Source organism: Myotis nattereri (assembly GCF_964212035.1).
Source record: "Myotis nattereri genome assembly, chromosome: 16".
NCBI lineage: Eukaryota > Metazoa > Chordata > Mammalia > Chiroptera > Vespertilionidae > Myotis > Myotis nattereri.
The window spans coordinates 5,381,873-5,405,407 of NC_138091.1; the positions used below are offsets into that span (position 1 = coordinate 5,381,873).

Here is a 23,535-nt window from a genome sequence, read left to right on the forward strand (position 1 = left end):
TGGTGATTATAATAGAATCAGGGGCATAGAAAGGGAGTGGACTTACTATTCTTGGAGGGGAAAGGGGTGTGGGGGATGCGAGAAGAGACTGGACAAAAATCGTGCACCTATGAATGAGGACAGTGGGTGGGGAGTAAGGGCGGAGGGTGGGGTGGGAACTGGGTGGAGGGGAGTTGTGGGGGGGGGGAAGAGGAACAAATGTAATAATCTGAACAATAAAGATTTAATTTTTAAAAAAAGAAAAAATAATTAAAAATAACATTTAAAAAAAATCACAAAACAATATGTCATTTTATATGTGTTTTCCGATGGTCTTAGGTATCCCCTGTGAAAGGGTCGTTCGACCCCCAAAGGGGTCGCGACCCACAGGTTGAGAACCGCTGTCCTAGAGGTTTGTGATTTTAGTGAACTTAACTTGAATACCTCCAAAATAAAATAAAGTACTATCAACTCAAAGCAGGTGGCAATAAAACATCAGTGAAATCAGAGATTAGCCCTTAATAGTATATAAATTTATGGGTCAAAGCAGGTACAAAAACTACAGGGGTAGCTGGTCACAAGAACTACAGCTTGGAGACCACTACGACCTCCTTCCTCAAAACGTTAAGCATATAGTAATAGTTCAGACCTTCTTATTTTTAAACTGGACTTTCCCCTCAACCATCTTAGATGGAAGCCAAATGTATAAAATATACAAAGGAGAAATGATTCTGAGAATGGGGAACCTAGACTCTATCTTTTCAATCTCTCTTCCCCAGTCCTGCCTTCCACTCTCACTCCAGTTCTGGTTCACCAAGATATATCTCCACAGAACACTTTACAGTTTGAAAGCAACTGAAATAAAAGAATCCAGTTTAAAATTAAGGTTGAAGGGGAAGAGAACACCTCAAGTGGCAATTTCAATTTTTAAGTTCAGTTCTTTGCACCAAAACTCAGTAACTTGGGGTTTAGTCACATTCTTGACTCATGAAATGTAAAAATTCTGTGAAACTTTTAAGACACCTGGTCAAGGTTAGCTCTTTCTTTCACCACATTTTGTTGGAATTTGGGCTTTCCTGCCTATTTCTGGGCTATACAGTTCTTTCTGGGCTCCTCTGTAGCAATTTGAGAGTTTTGAGCATCACCTTCCACTGGAAACCTTTGGAGGGATCTAGGAGTTTCAACCTGTGACTATACTTCCAATGGGCTCACCAAATAAGCTCAAGTTGATTTCGGGGTCTTCTAAGATGCTGAGTGAATAAGATTCAGTTGGCCCTGGCTAAGTGGCTCACCCAGTTGGTTGGAGCATCACCTCTCGCACCAAAAGGTTGCAGATTCCATTCCAGGTCAGGGCACGTACCTAGGTTTCTGGTTCAATCCCCAGTCAAGACGCATATGGGAGGCAACTGATCAATGTCCCCCCCACCCCACCCCCCCGTTTGTTTCTCTCTCTCTCTCTCTCTCTCTCTCTCTCTCTCTCTCTCTTTCTCTCTCTCTCTCTCTCCCCCCCCCCTCTCTCTCTCCAATTAATTAAATAAATAAATAAGCAAGCAAGCAAGCCTTGGCCAGTTTTTCTCAGTGGTTAGAGTGTTGGGCCTTGGACCAAAGGGCAGAACAGGAGTCAATCAATTGATGTGTCTCTCGCACATCAATGTATTTCTCTCTCTCTCTCTCTCTCTCTCTCTCTCTCTCTCTCTCTCTCTCTCTCTCTTTCCCTAGCACCCCTTTCCCCCCTCCCCTCTGCCTTCCATTCTCTCTAAAAATCAATGGGGAAAAAATATCCTGACGCGTCTGGTAAGGATTAAAAAAATAAAGTAAATGAACAACATATCCCCCCCAAAAAAATAATAATAATAATAAAATAAAAAACATATCCTTGGGGTAGGATTTTTAGAAAAAGAAGATTCAGGGATTCTCAAGCTGTCTCAGAAGTACTAGCAAAGAACCTTGGTAACTTGACTCTCAACCCTAGTACCAAATTCCCTTTCCTTCTACCCAGAGGTTCACCCCAACATCAGGACAGAGTAAAGAATTTCCAGGGGCTTGGCCTGGGGCTGGGTCAGGCATACTCTACGTGAGACATGAAATGTGGACATTGGCAACTGCTTGGAAAGAAAGGCTGCAAAGGATGCTACTAGTTATTAAATATTGCACCCTCTCTCTACTTTGAAAACACCCATGTGAGAGGAACTTGAGACTGAATCAAGATTCAGAAGTTTTAGATGTAGCAGTCATTATTGCCTATTTCTTGGAGATCCTTCTGATGATATTAGTATGGAGAATAATTAAGATACTAAGTGGAGTTAGCCATTAGCCTTATTCTTGTACTTTTTTTCTTGCTAGTAATTTTAGGGTAATTGTGCAGCAGCTTGGGAAATCTACTCTGTTAGGACATAATGTATACCAATATTTTGATAACCTCTGATAGAAGTTCTGTGATGTCTTTTTTTTTTTTTCATCTCTTTCTTGAAAGTCTATCTTGAGGCCAATAACTTATAAGGAATCTACATAGTTTGCATTTCATTATACCTCAGTTCCACTTTTTTATTTGACCCAAAGAAGCACTAATAGGTCTTGAGTGTTGCTGAAATCAGTAAGATGAAACGCAGTATCAAAAATTAGAAGTAACTTGTGTGTAAAAAAGAAAGCACTGGGTGGTTTGGCTAGAGCATAATTAGCACAGGATGTATTAATTAAATTCTCTGGTTTTTCAAAAATGTAATTTGTAACAATTTTTTTACATGCTATTTCAATTTTTGTACATGTATAGAGTATCTTATTAAAAGTTGGGGCATATTTGGGCACCTTTAAAAAAAAAAAAAGAAACCTGGTCAAGGTTTTATATGCAACCTCCTCATATCATAAACATTTAGTATAATTATATTTTAGAATGGAAATAATATACTAGAATTAAATGTCAGTTATAAGTGACAAGAACACATTTTATCTGAATTTTACAGATAAACTCATTAACTAGCCTCCTGTATTTTACAAACAGGCAATAAAATGTAGTAAAATGAAATTGCTCTACTTAAATTCCTTTTTGTATCTTCCCACATTAAAGTACCATAGTCATCCCCCTCCCTTTGACTGCGGTTTCAGCTACTCATAGTCAACTGCAGTACAAAAATATTAAATGGAAAATTCCAGAAATAATTCATGACTTTTGAATCTCCCACCATCCTACTCCACCCTCCATCCTGCCCAGAGGTGAATCATCCTTATGTCCAGCATACCCATTCTGCATATGTTACCTGCATATTAGTCACTTAGTAGCTGTCTCAATTATCAAATCAACTGTAGCAGTATCACAGTACTTGTGTTCAAGTAACCCTTATTTTACAATGGCCCCAAAGCACAAGAATAGTGATGCTGGCAATTTGGATATGCCAAAGGATATAACTGGTTCCTTTAAGAGAAAACGTATGTATGCAGTAGAAAAGAAACATAGTATATGTAGGGTTCAGTACTATCCATGGTTTCAGGCATTCACTGGGGATCTTGGAACATACTCCTAAGGCAAGTTAGTAAGAACCTAGGAAAATCCCCTGGCTAGTGGAATGAGGAAACCGAGACAAATGGCTGAACAAACAGCTGGACAGGCTGAACAATTAACAGCCAGCTGATAAATCACAAGATTTTATGCTCCCTAACCAAAGATACCTAAGAGTGGGTGGTTTAAACCTATCCCCTAACCAAAAATATCTAAGAGCAGGTAGCTTGAATCACCTTTTGATAGATAACAAAACAGACCAAAAAAAGCCACCTAATTAGAGCCAGACTAACCTATCTATATATAGCCTATCTAATAAAGAGGGAATATGCAAATTGACCATCACGCCATCGCAAAAGATGGCAGCACCCATAGCCACAAGATGGCGGCACCCAGTCCAGAGTCCCCCAGTCCTTTCAGCCCTGCCAGGGGGGTGGCAAGGCACACAGTGCGGCCAGACCCGCCCTCAACCCCCCAGCCACCCAGGGCAGGCCCGAGGTACAGGCAAGGCTTGGATGGCGGCTGCCCAGCTGCCCAGGGCCAGCCAAGGCTTGTGCTGCCAGCAGTGGCAGCAGCAGAGGTGTGATGGAGTTGTCACCTTCCCCTGATGGCCGGGTTGCCTCCTGTCCCTGAGGGCTCCCAGATTGTGAGAGGGGGCAGGCAGGGCTGAGGGACCCCCCTCAGTGCATGAATTTTCATGCACCAGGACTCTAGTATGTTGTGTGTGTGTGTGTGTGGACACACACACACACACACACACATAAAAGTCTAATATGCTAAGTGTTCGACCCTCCAACCAGTTGCTATGACACGCACTGACCACCAGGGGGCAGATGCTTAACGCAGGAGCTGCCATGACGTGCACTGGCCATTTACAGAGAAACGGCATCGCGTACCTGGCGTCCACAAAGCAACACTCAGCTTCCACCAAGTGGGACACAGGCCCTGCCACCACCCAGGAGCAACAGCCTACCAAATCACAGCCGCTGCCAAGACCCCATGGCACAAAATGCAACCGAAAGCCCAGTCCAGCCCAGAAATGGTGGCTGTGGACACCAGGTAATGATGTCACGTAGCAACGCCCGGCTTCCTCTCCGTACTGACAGGCCATTTAACAATAAATGCCACTGCGAACCTGACGCCCACCAAACAACACTTGGCTTCTCCCAAGTGGGACACAGGCCCCTGCCACCATCCCAGAGCGACACCCCACCAAATCGCAGCCAACACTGCCAAGACCCCAGCCCAGCCCAGAAACAGTGGCTGTGGGTGCCGGGTAATGGCATCACGTTTTTGTTGACATTCTGAAGCTGAAACTGTCAACAGAATATGTCTAAAGACCAACTATTGCCACAACGTACCTCTACAGTTGAAAGAAACCAGCATCGTGGACAGAATGTATCTGAAGACCAACTACTGGCACAATGTACCTCTAAGGCTGAAAAAAAGTGACATCATCAACAGAGTATGTCTGAAGAACAACTACTGGCACTACGTACATCTGAACCCAAAAGAAAGCGACGTCATCAACAGAATATGTCTGAAGAACAGTCATAAACAAGTACTACCAATACTGGTAGGAACTGCCTTCATAGCGAAAATGAGGTAAATGAGGATGCAATTATCAAACACAGTTGTGGTGGAATGACTGTTAACATGTCAATTTTGCCTATCCCTAAATTTCTCCAATGATAAAAACCATCTCATGGAAAATGTACTCGATGTAGTAAAGGCAAAGTTTGTCCAAATGATATAAATTTTCCAGAAAACCCAGCATATTTTTAAAAATTTATGATAAATGAAGATTATGACAGTAAAAATCTCATGGAAAATATTTGTTGTTATATTATGTTGTTATTGTTTATTTATTAATCAATTTATATATTATTTTCATGTACATTTTACTAATTTTCTTTCATCTCTGACACTTCTATTATAGAAAAAGGGCGAATAGCGATACGTATTAAAATATTTAATTAATTTACTTTCAGTGTTTATGAATCCATGCACCGGGCCACTAGTCCAAGATAAAAGTAAAAGTAAGAAGAAAATACCCCAGAAACCATCAACAAAACAACAAGAAAGCCCACTGCATGGGAGAACGTATTTGCCAATGATATTTCCGATAAGGGTTTAATCTCCAAAATTTATAGAGAACTCATACAACTTAATAAAAGGAAGATAAACAATCCAATCAAAAAATGGGCAAAGGATTTAAATAGACACTTTTCGAAAGAGAACATAGAGAAGGCCCAGAAACATGAAAATATGCTCAAAGTCACTAATCATCCGAGAGATGCAAATCAAAACAACAATGAGTTACCATCTCACACCTTTCAGAATGGCTATCATCAACAAATCAACAAACGACAAGTGCTGGTGAGGATGTAGAGAAAAAAGAACCCTCTTGCACTGCTGGTGGGAATGCAGACTGGTGCAGCCACTGTGGAAGACAGTATGGAGTTTCCTCAAAAAGTTAAAAATGAACTCCCATTTGACCCCGTAATCCCACTACTAGGACTATATCCCAAGAAACCAGAAACATCAATCAGAAAGGGTATATGCACCCCTATGTTCATAGCAGCACAATTTACAATAGCTAAGATTTAGAAACAGCCTAAGTGCCCATCAGCAGATGAGTGGATTAAAAAAACTGTGGTACATGTACACAGTGGAATAGTATGCTGCTATAAAAAAGAAGGAACTTTTACCATTTCCAACAGCATGAATGGAACTGGAGAGCATTATGCTAAGTGAAATAAGCCAGTCAGAGAAACATAAATACTACATGATCTCACTCATGTGGAATATAATGATCAACAAGAATAGATCCAGAGACAAATGGTGAGGGGGAGGGGGGTATTAGAGAGCAACCAAAGAACTTGTATGCATGTATATTAGCATAACCAATGGACACAGACACTGGGGCGGTGGGGGCTTGCCCGGGGTGGGAATGGCTGGGGGAGGCGGGGTCAATTGGGGAAAAAGGAGACATAAAACTTTAGACAATAAAAAAACACACAAAGAAAATGACCCCGCCCTAGCTGGTTTGTCTCAGTGGATAGAGTGTCCGCCTGCAGACGAAAGGGTCCCATGTTCGATTCTGATCAAGGGCACATGCCCAGGCTGTGGGCTTGATCCCCAGTAAGGGCCTGCAGGAGGCAGTCAATCAATGATTCTTTCTCATCATTGATGTTTCTAACTCTCTCTCCCTCTCCCTTCCTCTCTGAAATCAATAAAAATATATTTAACAAAAAAAAGAAAGATAATGACTCCAGCCCCATTATAAGCTCATTTTTATATATCAATGTACCAAATGACATAGCTGGAAATCTAATGAATAGTCTGCTGAGATCCACCTCTGAGACCTCCCCTAAAATTCCCACCTATAAAAATAGATAAAACCCTCAGGACAAAGGGTGCCAATGGGAGCTCTTCTTTGAGCAAACCTGTGTCCCCCTTTCCTCGGGCATGTACTTTGCTTCTTCTACCCTAAGCCCTAAGGGTGCCCACAAGACATGCACCCAGGGGAGCCATGGGCAGTGGCAGCTTTTCCCAGGCTTATCCCCTGATCCTGTCTCCAGGGGCCCTTCTTTGGCCTCGTGGTCCCAAGCTTTAATAAACTTACTCTCACTTTCACCTGGACTCGTTCATGCATGAGTCAGGAACCTGGAGGTCGCCTGATTCATGAAAGGTCCTGACTCTACAGAGGCAGGGCTAGCCCCCAGCACAGAAGCAGTTTGGTAACATCCGCTGCAGATAAGGAGGAACTACTATAATAAAGACACACACACACACACACACACACACACAAATTTACTCAACAGGAAACATATCTTGCAACAACAAAATTTCAAAAACACTCATCAGAAAGGAAAAAAATCCAATTCCTTCTCACGGGAACTCCTGGCTTTTGACCAATAATCTCTGTATAACCAAAATGTACTTGGATAGGTTTTTAAGGTGGACTCAGCTGTGTGTGTGTGTGTGTGTGTGTGTGTGTGTGTGTTCATGTATGTGGAGGTCATGGGGGGGATTAAAAATGTACTCCATTGTGGTGAGACTGTAGATGCCTCTTTTGATGAGCAAGAATGAACCCACGGAGGGTCACACTAAGGCAAAGCCCACAGTTCACCAAAAGAGACAAATAATCCTACAAAATACACAATTCAATTTTCTTTTAAATTATCAAATAATAAAACCTTTTGATACAAAAGTATGGAATAGGGGGATGGTCTCTATAACATTGCAGATGCCAAAATATTAGTAAACTGAGGCAAATCAGGTTGCACTAATTCTCACAAAGGAGCCTAGCTCTAGTCCAACTCCAAAAGTATATTAGATAAGGAGAAGCTAAGACCACATGCACCACTATGTTTATTGCAGCATTATTCATCATAGCAAAGGTATGGAAACAACTAAGTGTCCACTGATAGACAATTGGATGAAAGACATGGCAGATATATATATATAAAATCTCCCACGTTCAAAGGCTGTTAAATTGCGTTGTTTACCCATACGTATTTTCAGAAAAACATCACTTCTACTGTCGTGGTAAACAACCTGCTTCCCTATTTATAATGGTCTGGCTCTCTAGCAACTTCAGCGTGAAATTACAGCTAATTTGCCTACAAACATCAGGTGGTCATAATAATCTGGCCTACACACACACACACACACACACACACAAATGGACTATTACTCAGCCACAAAAAAGGAATGAAATCTTGACATTTGCAACACAGATGGACCTAGAGCAAAAGGGGGATACAGGTTTCCTCAAGGTCCATTTATTGTACTAAGTGAAATAAATCAGACAGAGAAAGACAAATATCATTTGATTTCATTAATATGTGTAATCAAACACAAAAAACGGAAACAAACTCATAGATACAGAGGACGTTTTGGTAGTGGCCCAATGGGATGAGTGAAAAGGGGAAGGGTTAAGAAGTACAAATTGATAGTTTTGGGGGTTTTTTTATATATTTTTATTGATTTCATAGGGGAATGGAGAGGGAGAGAGACAGAGAAACATAAATGATGATAAAGAATCATTGATCGGTTGCCTCCTGCACCCCCACACTGGGGATCGAGCCCGAAATCCAAGCAAATGGCCTGACCAGAAAGTGAACTGTGACCTCCTGGTTGACAGGTCAACGCTCAACCACTGAGCCACACCAGCCGGCCCAAATTGCCAGTTTTAAAGCAATCATGATCCTGGTTGGTGTGGCTCAGTTGGTTGGTCGTTTCCATTCCTGGTCAGAGCACATGCCTGGGTTGTCTTGAATCCTAGTACAGGAGGCAACTAATAGGCGTTTCTCTCTCCCTCTCCCTTCCTTTTTCTAAAATCAACAAAATCAAATTTTTGAAAAACAAAACAAAAAACAGTGACGACTCTGGCTGTGATGGCTCAGTTGGAAGTCATCCTGTACACGGAAAGGTTGCGGGTTCAATTCCCAGACAGGACACATACCTAGGATGCAGGTATGATTGGAAGTGGGGGGCATACAGAAAGGCAGCCAATCTCTTTCTCCTCTCTTCCTCTCTCTTCCCTTCTCTCTAAAATCATGTCCTTGGGTGAGGATTAATGAAAACAATTTTTTTTTTTTAACCACAGGCCACTGTCATGAAGAACACAGTAGCTGTATGGACCAGGAAGTTCATAACCAACAGACTACTTTATCAGAAACAAACGATCATTGAGGTCCGTTACCCTGAAAAGGTAACAGTACCTGAGACAAAAATTTGGGAAAAACCAGCCAAAATGTCATCTTTGTATTTGGTGGCAAGACAATTGGCTTTGGCATGATTTATGATTCCTTGGATTACCCAAAGGAAAATGAACCCAAACACAGATTTGCAAGACATGGCCTGTATGAGAAAACAATGACCTCAAGAGAGGAACACAAGAAGAAAATGAAGAAAATTAGGAGAAGTTCAAAGGCCATTGTTGGTGCTGCAAAAAGTGAGCTGGAGATGGGACAACAGAAGGAGTTAAGATTCTTCGGTGACTTTATCTGTGGTAATCACAGGTTTTTCATGAGAGGATTAATAAACTAAGAACTTAAGATAATCACGAGGATATAAAGTACAGCATAGGAAATACAGTTAATAATATTGTAATAACTGTATGGTGTCAGATGGGTACAAGACTTACCGGGTGATCACTTCATAAATTATATGTCTAATCACTGGGTTGTACACTTGAAACTAATATAATATTGTATGTCAACTGTAATTGAAAACTTAAAAAATTAAAATTTAATTTAATTTAAAAAGAAAAAAAGAAAGCTGACCTCCTGAGCTATCTCAGAGTCCAGCCCTCAGAAGAAGAGCGAGACAAGAAATCATCTAAGTGAATTCTGTAATCTGTGTAAGATCAGAGTGGTGCTAAACTGGAATAAAATTTCTCCTGTAGTATAAACTATTCTTCCCTTAAAAAGTAGGGGGGGACTCCTCTGTGGGAAGGCATTAACAAAGTATTTCATCTGTAGCCTCTTTTTACATTATGACATCTCACTTAGAAGATAGATGAAAGGGCCCAGTCTGTGTGGCTCCGTGGTTGAGCATCAACCTATGAACCAGGAAGTCACAGTTTGATTCCGTCAGGGCACATGCCTGGGTTTCGGGCTCCAACCTTAGTAGGGGGCTTGCAGGAGGCAGCCAATCAATGATACTCTCTCATCATATTAATATTTCTCTCTCCTTCTTCCTCTCTGAAGTCAATAAATATATATATATTTTGTAAAAAGAAGTAGATAAATGGGAGCTAAAGAAGAGGCCTTTTAGGTTAAATTATGCTACATTGATAAAGTCTGATACTGAAAGAAACACAAGAATAAGGGCATAATTATTTGATTAATCTAAGGGTACAGACATTCAATAAATAATTTTTTAATTAAAAAAAAATCTGCTTTATCCCTACATAAATAAAATAAGAAAGAACAAGTTTTCCAAGAGAGCAGTAGATAACACACATCTGAGAACATGGGGGTATAGCTGTATTATATTGAACTAAGTTGAGAAATAGTCACTCTTTCAACTATAAGAATGAATTTTTATATATATATATATTTAAAAGCCAAAATGGCCCTAGCCGGTTTGGCTCAGTGGATAGAGCGTTGGTCTGTGGACCGAAGGGTCCTGGGTTTGATTCTGATTAAGGGCACATGCCCGGATTACGGGCTCCATCCCCAGTGTGGGGCGTGCAGGAGGCAGCCGATCAATGATTCTCTCATCATTGATGTTTCTCTCTCTCTCTCTCTCTCTTTTTCTCTCTCTCTCCCCCCTTCCCTTCCTCCCTGAAATCATATATTTTAAAAAGCCAAAATGGACAACTATCTGCCAATTTTCTCCTCCATTAACACAAAAGAGAACAGTGTATTAAGATTACAAAAACTTGAACTCTAGAAGCTTGTCATAATAGATATGACAATACCTAAGGAGAATAATAAAAAGTTATTATTTATTGAGCTTTTGTTTGTACTAGGCAATGCACTTACAGCTCAGTCATACAAAAGTTCACCTAAAACACTAGTTCCATTATTTTCCCTAATTAAGGTTTCAAAAAGGCTAAATAAGAAACTTCTCCAAGTAATTTTTTTTAACTCAGAGATAGTTATCTTAAAGATCATGTTCTGGTGCCTCCCCTTTGACCCAAAAACAGAGACACTGCTAAAAGTTATGAAGCAAAATAAAACGAGACTAATGAACAGCCTCTATTTCCAGGTATGTACCAAAATAAAGTAGAAAAACACAATTAACTTAAAATAAAATTTATTGAATTATATCTAAAAATAAAATCACTAGACACCTGTAAGGGCAGGTATGATCTCTGTTTTGCTTATATGGCCTCCCTAGCACCTAACAGTGCTTAACTCTCAAACAACACCCATTCCAACTACAAGTCCTCTTCTTCCTTCCACTCTGGACACTTCCTCCAAGCCTTCCAACTCTTCTCCATCTTAACTCCCCCAACTTCATCTCTTGCTGCAAGAAACTCCTAAATGGACTTCCTACTTCAATACTTTCTCCACAGAAAAATCAAAGCATTCTTTTAAACCAGAAATCAGAACATGTTCTGCTTAAAACTCCCCAGGGTTTACCAGGCAACTTCAAATAAAATCCCAATACTCACTAGGGCCCACACGTCCCAACCAATCTGGCCTGCTTCTCTCCCAATTGTTCAGTAGGCCCCAGCAACAGAAGCTTCCTAACAGATCTTTCATTCTGCAGGACCCTTTTTTGCCTCAGGTCTTTGTCCTTTACTCTCTGCCTGGAACATTCTTCCTGACTTATTCCCGTGGCTAACTTCTCCCCAGACTTAAGTCTCAGTTCAAATGTCATCTTTTCAGAAAAGCCTTTCCCAACCACATTATAAGGTAGGCTCCCACCAGTTACTCTCAATCACATCACCCTTTTTGTTCTTTATAGGATTAATCATAATCTAATGAATTATTTAGTTTTACTTGATTATATGTACGTACTCTGTCTCCCTCATTGAATATAAACTCTGTTTGACTTCCTACTGTATTTGTTTAACAAAATAAATAAGAGATGTACAGAACTTAATTGAATTAAAGTTTGAAAATCCACTGAGAATATGGAAATCTGTTAGAGGATAGTAAGTACATAAAGGTGCCAATTTCCCCAAAATTAACCTTTAAATTCAATACTCCCAATCAGTAGTCAGTATTCCCGATAAAAATCTCAACAGGATTTCTTTTTGAACTTCATAGAATGAGTCTAAAGTTCATCCAAAACACATAGACAAGAACTGTCAAAGGCTGAAAAAAAACATAATGAACAGGTGACTAACCCTTCAAGTATTACAATTATGAAACAATAATATTTTAAAGGATATGGTAATATACAACAAAAGATCAAGAGAACATAATAGAACATAACAGTTCCAAACACATTCCGAATAAATTATGAAGGTTGCAAATCTAAAGGTTGGATTATTCACTAAATAGCATTGAAATTCTGGCTATTTGGTGGAAAAATCATGCACCCAGAAATAAATTCCAGCTGAATCAAAAAAATTGAAAGTTAAAAAAAAAAAGTTTTAGAGTTAGTGAAGCAAACAACAGCTAATTTATAATCTTTATGTTTAGTTCTCAGTGGTTGGTCAGTGCCCCAACCACTTAGTCAGGTATTGCTTGTTTTAAAAACTCTTGTGGCACACTGGTTGAAAACTGCTGCCATATATGATATGGTGTAATGAAAGGAGCGCTACACTGAATGTCAAAAGACTAGATCCTGCTAGTGCCCCACTACAATTTAACAGGTCACTTCATTTCTGTGGCCCTAAGAAAACCGTAAAACAAGGTAAGACTACAGATAACCCCCAATTTACATTTGTCCTATGGATGACCTTTTTCCACTTTACAATGTTGTCAAAGTGATAGTTACTATTACAAAATTTCTTGTAATAGTTTAATTTCATAAAATATCATTAGGTCTAGCCCCATTGGCATGGCTCAGTGGTTGACCGTAGACCTATGAACCAGGAGGTCATAGTTCAATTCCTGGTCAGGGCACATGCCCAAGTTGCAGGCCCTATCCCAAGTAGGGGGCGTGCAGGAGGCAGCCAATGAATGATTCTCTCTCATCACTGATGTTTCTAACTCTCTCTCCCTCTCCCTTCCTCTCTGAAATCAATAAAAATATAGTTTTAAAAAATATATATCACTAGGTCCAGATAATCTCAAAGACCTTTTTTTAATCAGAACAGATTTGACAATTAAGCAAAGTAGGTAATTCCCAGTAATCATATTACTGATTTTATTGCAGAAATTTAAAATTAAGAAATACCTTAAATTCAATACCTAAGCTGAATAGATGATCTCTTATTCCCATCCACCCCAATTTTTGTTTTAAGTAACTGTCAATCATCACATTGAATAATCCCATAGATCAGTAATTTTTAACCTTTTTTCTCTCATCTATAATAAAAGTATAATATGCTAGTTAGACCGGACAGCCGCACAGTGGAATAACCATCCAGATGACCTTCCAGACGAAGCCAGGGCTGCGAGGGCCGAGCCCCTTGCATGAATTTTGTGCATCAGACTTTTAATGGCACATATAAACTAATTACTAAAATTCTGTGGCAAGCCAAAAAATATGTTACATTTTTCACTGATCTGACAAAAAAGGTATAATTTTGATTCATTCACACAGGATGGCTATTGTTGTGTTGGCCACTGTCATGTTTTTCTTTGACAATCTAAAGGAAAAGAGGTCAGTGCCCCAACCACTTAGTCAGGTATTGCTTGTTTTAAAAACTCTTGTGGCACACTGGTTGAAAACTGCTGCCATATATGATATGGTGTAATGAAAGGAGCGCTACACTGAATGTCAAAAGACTAGATCCTGCTAGTGCCCCACTACAATTTAACAGGTCACTTCATTTCTGTGGCCCTAAGAAAACCGTAAAACAAGGTAAGACTACAGATAACCCCAATTTACATTTGTTCTATGGATGACCTTTTTCCACTTTACAATGTTGTCAAAGTGATAGGCATTCAAAAGAACCCATATTTCAAATTTCGACCTTTTCCTGGGCTAGCGATAAGCAGTGCAATACTTTCTTGTGATGCTGGGCAGCAGCAGTGAGCAAGGCTGCCAGTCAAAGACTTGATCAAGCCCTAGTCGGTTTGACTCAGTGGATAGAGCATCAGCCGGTGGACCTAAGGCTTGATTCCAGCAATTCCAGTCAAGGGCACATACCTCCGTTGCAGGCTCTATCCCGGGTCAGGGCTATGCGGGAGGCAACCAATCATGTGTCTTTCTCACATCGATGTTTCTCTCTCTCCATCTCTCCCCCTCCCTTCCACTCTCTCTAAAAATCAATGGAAAAATATCAAATGAGGATTAACAAAAAACAAACAAAAACAAAAATGACGTGATCAAAAGAATAAACAGCAGATACTCTACAATGTACTGTGTTGCCAGAGTTATTTGAATATTGTGTTTTGTATTTTCCCATCCCATCAGGTCTACAATATGCCATGTCACTTGCTGCTGGTGAGAAAAGGAAAGCAATTACTCTTGAGATGAAATTACATTAACCCAGCCCTAGCCGGGTAGCTCATGATTAGACCATCATCAGAGGCGCCAAGGTTGTGGGTTTGGTCAGGGCACATAAAAGAATCAACCAGTGATGCATGAATGAGTGGAACAACAAACTGGTGTTTTTCTTTCTCTCTCTCTAAAATCAATCAATAAATAAAAAACATTTTTTTTAAAGAAATCACATTAGCCCAACTGTAAGCTAATGTAAGTGTTCTCAGCACGTTTAAGGTAGCCTAGGCTAGGATGTTCCTTCAATAAGTTAGGTCTACTCAGTGCATTTTCAACTTACAATATATTCAACTTAAGATGGGTTTAGCAGGACATAACCCCATCAAGGAGCATCTGTAGATAACCTATATGACTCTACATTCTATAATTCTATAAATTATTAGCATTTTGTTTTAATCAATTTAAATTTGTTTTTGAGATCATTTTAAAGTAAAAGTAATAACAGCACACATGGAAGAATTAAACTGAAGAACTCCTCTTCAAACACAAAGAGGATTTGTATGTTATATCTGAAGACTATCCAAGTAATATAATATTTTGACCACACTAGCTCCTAGGGTAGAAAAATTGGTAGTAAAATGTTCAAGGAAAACTACTACCACAAGAATACCCAAATAAAAATCAGATGCTCTACATAGCTATTGCTACATATCAGAAGCTTTTCATAGCTTTTTAATACTCCTAACAAGTCCTAATAGAAAAAGAAACAAACAAAATGTTTTCTTAACCATCTATCTAAATGTACTTTTTGCATCCTCAAACTTGGAAAGGACAAAATATCAGGCAATCTACAGACTGAGTTATTTGTGCACATATTAATCTGTTCTACTTTATAGTACTTAGTAATGTGCCCTGAACATAAAAAGCACTTAACACCAGTTATACAAAGCAATGAACTATAAATGAATCTCTAATCAATAAGTCAACATAATTAATTATGATGAACATTTACTACATCTAGTAAAATCCATACGTGAAGTAAAAGAATAGACGGACCCTGGCTGATGTGGCTCAGTCGGTTGAGTATTGTCCTGTGCACCAAAGGTTGCCGGTTCGATTCCCAGGTAGGGAAAGCGTAGGAAGCAGCCCATCAATGTTTCGCTCTAACATGAATGTTTCTCTTCCTCTCTCTCTCTCCCCTCCCTCTCCCTCCCTCTCTCTCTAAAAATCTATTTTAAAAAATCTTGGAAGGAAGGAAGGAAGGAAGGAAAGAAGGAAGGAAGGAAGGAAGGAAAGAATAGATGAAACTAACTACATAAGTATGGGAAACCTCTATCATTCCCAGCCATCAATTAAGAGTTTGAAATTGTAACTAAGATGAAATACAATTAAAACTGAACAACAAAATAAACACACACAAAAAAACAAGTAACAAATATCCTGACATTTACCTACATCAGCAATTATCAACCAGTGTGCCACAAGAATTTTTAAAACATGCAATATCTGACTATTTCATCAGGGGCACTGACCTCTTTTCCCTTAGATCAGTGGTTCTCAACCTTCCTAATGCCGCGACCCTTTAATACAGTTCCTCATGTTGTGGTGAGCCCCAATTTCATTGTTACAAATTGAACATAATTAAAGCACAGTGATTAATCACAAAAACAATGTAATTATATGTGTGTTTTCCAATGGTCTTTGGCAACCCCTGTGAACGAGTAGTTCGACCCCCAAAGGGGTTGCGACCCACAGGTTGAGAACTATAGCCTTAGATTGTCAAATTAAAAACTAACAACAGCCAACACAATAGCCATCCAGTGTGAATGAATTAAAATTATACCTATTTTTTTGTCAGTTGGTGCTGCAGAACTTTAGTCATTAGTTTCTGTGTGCCAATGAGAAGAAAAACTTTGAAAATTGCTGACCTACATCAATTCCTGGCCTATTCAAAGCCCTTTGCTTTCCACTGCAGATAACAATGGCAAGAAAATCTCATCCTTCACCAATTTTTTAAAAAATTTTAAAAAAACCTAACTAATCTAAATCTGCCTAGCCTGGAAACAAATTTTTAATCAATTAAATTCAAAGAAACTATAAGTTAATTTCAAACATTTTGTGCCTTTTTAAAAAAATTATATAGGCAGGCCAAATATTTAAGTCTTACTGTGTAATTAAATTCAACATGATAGGCAGATATATATACTAGCATACTAGTGACCTGGTGCACAGATTCGTGCACACTGAAAGGAAATTAGAAGGTGGCCGGCGGGACTGGGTGAGACGGGCCAGACACGCCCTGGAGCCAACCTCTCACAGTCCCTCTCCGGTGTCTGCAGAGTGAGAGGGGTCCCAACAGCAGGTGGGGTCCCTCGGCAGGTGGGGGGTCCCTCGGCCTGACCTGCGGGGATCAGGCCAAAATTGGCTCTCCGGCATCCCCCGAGGGGTCCTGGAGTGCGAGAGGGCACTCTGCAAAGTTGCTGTTGTACAGGGTGTGGAACGCAAACACAAGTGTGCAGTAAACCAGATTCAGGACCGACAGTGCCCCAGCAACAACATGACCCACAGCCGAAGGTGGAATCGCGCAGCCCTGCGAGGAACTGGGCTCTCTCCTCTCTGGTTTTGGGATGTGTCACCCAAGAACTGCGGCTGCCAAGTCACTGCAGCTTGGCAGCTCCTGCATTGAGCGTCTGCCCCCTGGTGGTCAGTGTGTGTCATAGTGACAGGTCAGACAGTAGGAGGGACACTTAGCATATCAGCCTTTTATATGCACAGGTAGGGTCCCTAGACCTGGCTGGCAATCAGGGCTGAACGAAGCCTTTCAGCTGCCAGCCGGGGCCTTCCTTCCCCAGCTGCTGGTCAAGGCCTTCCTTCCCCAGCTGCCAGCTGGGGCCTTCCTTAGTTCCATGCTATCCCCTGGTGGTCAGCACACATCATAGCGAGTGATCGAACTCTTAGTCTCCCCATCAAACTCCAGAGGGGACAATTTGCATATTAGGTTTTTATATAGAGAGAGATATCTCAGAGAATGTTACACCACAGGTAACAAGTGTATTTGGATAAGTTGTAATGTGAATCCATTTTCCTAATTAGAATGCAATGTTTATTCATTTAATAAATATTGCAGTATCAATATTCTACCCAGAAAATAAAATCCTTTGATTTTATCTTTAAGTTTGCCATAAACTTAAAGATAAAATCAGAGAAGGGCCTATCCTTCCCTCCAGAGGAGATAAAATAGGTACATAAAAAGCTAAATATAAGGAAGAAAGTGTAAATGCCAAGAGATGTGCAAATAAAGCATTTCACAAGGGCAGTGGGAGCTGTTACTACCTCACAGAAATATAGCCCTCTCAACCTACTTAAAGTAATTTCATAACTGTTAACTTTCTTAAGCTCACAACAGCCAACCCTGGGAGAGATGCTTTCCTCCTATCATAGGTAAGGAAACTGAAGCACAGAAAGATTGATCATATTCCAAAATGTCACAATTTCATTAAAGGAAGAATCGGGACTCTTTGTATTATATTTTCTCTGGGGGAGTAGTTCAATATATGGCAAGGCTTTTGCAAAAGAAAATAGTATTTTATTTTAATATTGCAAGTATTCACACCGTTATGTATGTATGTGCATATTATTTACATGTACGCGTTAACCTTGATTTCTAGTAACAGGTGTGCTTAAAACAAGGCAAAGCAACTGTGTACTATAAATACTAAAATAAATAAATAAACTTCCACGGGATTTTAACGAAATAAGAAAGTAAAGACTATTTCTTTTTCCAATAATTTGTGGTTATTTCTTCTGTAACTTTTACCAATTTAGACATAAGATTCTAAAATTGGGCTACTCCTGAGCCCCAGCAAATTGATTCCTCCAATAAATAACTTTAAGAAAAAGTACACGAAAACATTTTGGAAAAAAAAAAAACACTGAAAACTAAATCATGCCATCAGCCCTTCAGTTAGCCCATCCCATGTGACCATCAGCCGGCGCTACTGATCCCGATACGACGAACGAATGAATGAACACTTGGTTGGCATTTTTAAATCCCGGGCCTGTTGCTCTTTGCACGGCGTTCCGCCTCCCATCGTTACCTCGCCAGGGTAAACACAAGGAAGGTAAATTTCAAAATTGGGACATGACCGAGGAAGCAACTCTGATGCAGGTGAGCACACTCATTCCCAAGAGCAGACTTCCCCACCCCGCACCCCGCACCCCGCACCCCGCTCCGAGGCGAGCCGCTGGAGCAGCGCCGGGCCCACAACACCAGCACAACCCGGGTACCAGCCCATCGCTGCTCCCCCCACCCACACCTTCGGCCCTCGGCGCACCTCGTCCAGCTCATTCGAAGAATTCAAATTCGCTTTCCTCTCCATTAGGACTCATTTCTCAATTACAGTTTCTCAAATCCCTCTGACCCCCAAAGGGAGAATTCCCCGACTTGGCATCATTATGAAAGCCAATATCCAAGGCAGAAGGTACAGAGTTCCGACCTTTGCCATCTCCGCCGCGACCCGCCCTTCGCCATTCCTCTCCCGGATGATCAGCTTAGAAAGGCGAACTAGTTCGCTCCTCACGCGCTCGTCCCTCGCTGTCACCCTCCCGCACCCTCCTCTCCCGGCCGCCCACCGACTCCGCCTCCGAGCGAGCGCGGCAGCCACCGCGCGGCCCGCCGGGGGCCCGGCCGCTCGGCCCGCCGCCCCTCCCCGCCGCACACCTCCGGCCGCCCGGCCGGGCCGCAGCCCGCTCTCCCTCCGACTCCACAGCCTCTGCCACTCGCCCAGCCCGCGCGCCCCGCCGCGCCCTGGGCGGCCGAGGAGAAGGGGCCGGCGGCTGGGGCGGGCCCCCACCTGCCGGGTCCGCGACGGCCCTCGCCCCGCAGGGAGGCACCCCCGCGGCCGCTGCCCCGAGAGCCCTCGGCAGCCTCCGAGCGAGCGGGGGCCGGAGGCCGGGGCCTACTCACCGGGAGCGGGCGCAGCGTGGTGGCCGGCGCGCCCCGGGCCTGAGGGGCGGGACGCGGCCCCGGCGCGGGTCGCTACCTCCGTACCTCGCTCGGCGCGGCGAGCCGGGCGCTCACTCCAGCCGCCGCTGCTGCTTCGCCACCTTGGCCGCCATCTTGACTCAACCCCGCTCCCTCCCCCAGCCGGGCGGCCGCGCTCAGGCGGCTCCGGCGCCGGCTCCTCCTCCTTCCGGAAGGTCGGAGGACCGACTCCCTCCGGGGCCCGGCTCCCAGTTCGGCCGAGCTTCCTAGGTCGCCCGCGCTCGGTCCCCTCGCCTCGCCTCGGCCTGGCGGCGGCGGTGCCCTCCCCTGAGATAGGCCCGGCAGCACCGTGCCCGACCGGGACCGGCGCTGCCATCGCGCAGGGCCTGGGGCGCCCACCGCGAGCCGCCGACTCCCCGCACTCGGGCCTCCCCCGGGCGTGAGAACGGGAAGGACGCGAGGCCCAGCCCCCGGCCCTGCGACCCCTCCTCGGCGCGGCGGGACGGCGGCGGCCGGCGCGAGCGCGGGCCGCGGGGAGGGAGCGGGCCCCCACAGGCTGGGAGCTGGGCGGGTGCACGTCGACCTACCCAGGTGTCTCCCAGGGCTCCGGCTGTAACTCGCGCCAAGGCTTCGCTGAAAAGCGAACAGGCGATGCCTATTTGTCCTTGATGTCAGTCCTTACTCTGAGTCTGACTCTAGCCACTCGGAGCCTCTGACCCTGGCGACCACAAAGTGCGCCCTCAGCCTCACTGACGGTGAAACGATCGGACTGTGTCAGGACGCGGGTAGAAACTGACAGGAAGGGGCTCGGTCCCGAGCTGTCGCCGTCCTCGTAAACGCTACGTAAAGTAGAGGGAACTCGGTATGTGCCGGGAGGCGACCGTGCCAGCCCATCCCAGGCACCCGACCTTGCAAGCCTCACGCCTTAGGAGCGGCTTGGCGGGACGGACCGCAACTCGGAACGCAATTTGCGCGGAGCGTGGTTTCCCCCCGAGCCGGCTCCCGGGCACCTGTCCCTGTGACGCAGGCGCTGTGCCGCTCAGACGGTATGGAAGCCGTGGGTGTTGTGTGTGTGGTGGTGGCCCTCCTAGCACCGGGCATCTTCTGGGCTTGGCACTTCTTGGAACGAATGAAGAGTCAGGTGCAGGCTGGCCTGTTGGGAAGAGGAAGCCGGGCCCTCCTGGTGATCGCGCACCCCGACGACGAAGCCATGTTCTTTGCTCCCACTTTGCTAGGCTTGGCCCGCCTGAGGCACCCGGTGTTCCTGCTCTGCTTCTCTGCAGGTAGGAGGCTGCCGGCGGGGCGTTGGGACCCGGGGATGTGAAGGATGTTTAAGTGCTCACCCATCTCAGTCGAGTTTTGCCCAAAGGATTCTCTGTTGTAGAGAGTTAACGAAATATACCCCGAAAGTCCCTTCTCTGGGCGCTTCGCGGAGAGGCGGTGGCTCCAGCCTCGGGACTGCAGCGGCCGATTTCCCAGGTTTTTGGGGGGCGTCCTCAGCTTTCGCACTCCGCTAGCAAAATCACGCACAAGGGAACTGCTCACATCTGATTCCATCCAATACCCACATTTCCTTTGGAAAATGGGCCTGTACTCATTATTCTGTGGAGCCTTTGTATTTGCAGAAGGACCAAGAATAATGATCCTACCATAGTACCGAAACAGAATCTAGTTATATCATGCCTGCTCAATCCTGAAATTTTTATAGATAATTTTATAGTTCAGGGAAGGGGACTTCCAAAGAATATGCCCTCCTTTACCAAACAGAAAAGGTGGAATGAGACCATGATCCTGGATTATGGCGATAATCGCACAATGTACAAATGAAGTAGTCGAACTGTACATATACAATGGGTGAATTTTTATGTTATGTAAAATTGTACCTCAATAAAGCTGTTCTTAACAAATGCCCACGACCTCTTTTTCCCATTTCATGGTGTGTCATTCCAGTTCTTTTTTATAGACAGATTTTTCACAGAAATAACATTTAATATAATTTTTTTCCACTGAACATTTTTCTTTCATTTACCAAATCTATAATAATAAAAGCATAATGTATGCTAATTAGACCAGTCAGCCGAATGACCTTATGGACAAAGCCACGGAGGCCACAGCAGAGGTGGTTAGGGCCAATCAGGCAGGCAGGCAGGCAGGTGAGCGGTTAGGAGCCAGGATCCCAGATGGCGAGAGGGATGTCAGACATCCCCCAAGGAGTCCTGGCTTGGGAGAGGGTGCAGGCCGGGCTGAGGGACACCTCCCTCCCTCCCCCCCCCCCCCCCCGCATGAATTTCGTGCACTGGGCCTCTAGTATTTAATAAAAATGTATGTGTACTACACTTAGAATGGCCAAAATCTGGAACACTGACAACACCAAATGCTAGTGAAGATGTAGAGCAACAGGAACTCTCAGTTATTAAGGGTCGGAATGTCAGGTGGTTCAGGCACTCTGGAAGGCAGTTAATTTGGCAGTTTCTTAGAAGACTAAACATACTCTTACCAAACCATCAGCAATTACTCTACTTGGTATTTATTTACACAAAGGAGTTGAAAGCATATCCATGCACAACCCTACACACAGGTGTTGATAGCACCTATTCATAATTGCCAAAACTTGGAAGCAATTAAGATGTTCTTCAGTAGGTGAAATAAATTAATACATCCAGGCAATGGACTATTAGTGCTAAGAGAAATGAGCTGTCAAGCCATGAAAAGGCATGGAGTAACCCTAAATGCATATTACTAAGTGAAAGAAAACAACCTGAAAAGGCTACACAGTGTATGATTCCAATGAAATGATATTCTGGAAAAGGCAGAACTACGGGGACAGTAAAAGGATCGTTGTTTTCCAGGGGTTGAGATGGGAGGACAGATGAATAACTAGATGGAGCACAGAGGATTTTTTTAGGGCAGTGAAAATACTGTATGATATTTTAATGATGGATATATGCCCTTATGCATTGTCCAAACCCATGCAATGTACAATACCAGGAGTAAACTCTAATGTGAACTGTGGGCTTAGGGTGGCAATGATACAGGTTTATCAGCTGTAACAAATGTAACACTCTGATGGGAAATGTTGATAACGGAGAAGGCTGTGTATATGTGGAGACAGGGTAAATGGCAAGGAAAATCTCTATCCCGTCCCCTTAATTTTGCTGTGAACCTAACAGCTTTATAAAGAATAAAGTTTTAGCCCTAACCGGTTTGGCTCAGTGGATAGAGCGTCAGCCTGCGGACTCAAGGGTCCCAGGTTCGATTCCAGTCAAGGGCATGTGCCTTGGTTGCAGGCACATCCCCAGTAGGGGGTGTGCAGGAGGCAGCTGATCGATGTTTCTAACTCTCTATCCATCTCCCTTCCTCTCTGTAAAAAATCAATAAAATATTTAAAAAAAAGTAAAGTTTTAATTTAAAAAATTGTATGCTAGGCCTTATGCTATTCCCTAGGAATAAATAGTAAAACCAAGCTAGATAAGGACTACGTCCTTGTGAAACTTATCATTTAAACATTTACCCATATTAATAAGAACTAGTATATATCCTTTTAAATAGTCTCATAGAGATAAATCTTAATTTAGTCATCCCTTATTGTATGTCTATTTAGGGTTGTTGTTTTTTCCAGTTTATCTCCATTACAAATAACAGCAAACATCTATATGTATTCCATAGTAATTTATTAGGACTGATTTCTAAAGTTGGTTGTTTTAAAGCTTTCATGCAAACTATATTCCCAAAAATATACCAACTTATAGTCTCACTGACTGTTAATGAGAATCTGTCCCTTTTTTTTTAATGGAATTTATTGGGGTGACACTAGTTAGCAAAATTATACAGGTTTCAGGTGCACATATCTATACACTATATTGCATGTTCACCACCCTAAATCAAGTCTCCCTCACCATTTATCCCCCATACACTCCTCCACTTTCTCCCAACAGCCCCCTCCCTGCCGCAGCCCACAATCGCCACACTATTGTCCATATCCATGAGTGTTTTATCCTTTTTTTTTTTTTGCTTGATCCCTCCACCACTCCCACCCAGACCCCCAACCGCC

At 42.9% G+C, this 23,535-nt stretch overlaps 2 protein-coding genes across 6 annotated transcripts in view; one reads left to right on the forward strand and one right to left on the reverse strand.

The window, feature by feature from the left end:
- The window catches only part of NCOR1 (nuclear receptor corepressor 1), a 236,298-nt gene extending 215,835 nt beyond the window's left edge, over positions 1-20,463 (reverse strand). For 2 of the 5 annotated variants that reach the window (XR_013997027.1, XR_013997029.1), the window contains exon 1: positions 19,551-19,658. The gene's annotated coding sequence lies outside the window, so the exon portion shown is untranslated. Of the gene's footprint in view, positions 1-19,466; positions 19,659-20,071 lie in introns of those variants that run through there. The other 3 variants (XR_013997028.1, XR_013997030.1, XM_081110795.1) reach the window with 2 other exon arrangements.
- The window catches only part of PIGL (phosphatidylinositol glycan anchor biosynthesis class L), a 63,975-nt gene continuing 60,818 nt past the window's right edge, over positions 20,379-23,535 (forward strand). Inside the window, exon 1 of the mRNA XM_081110798.1 lies at positions 20,379-20,767. Within this exon, the coding sequence (XP_080966924.1) occupies positions 20,533-20,767 (235 nt within the window). The 5' untranslated portion in view covers positions 20,379-20,532. The remainder of the gene's footprint in view (positions 20,768-23,535) is intronic.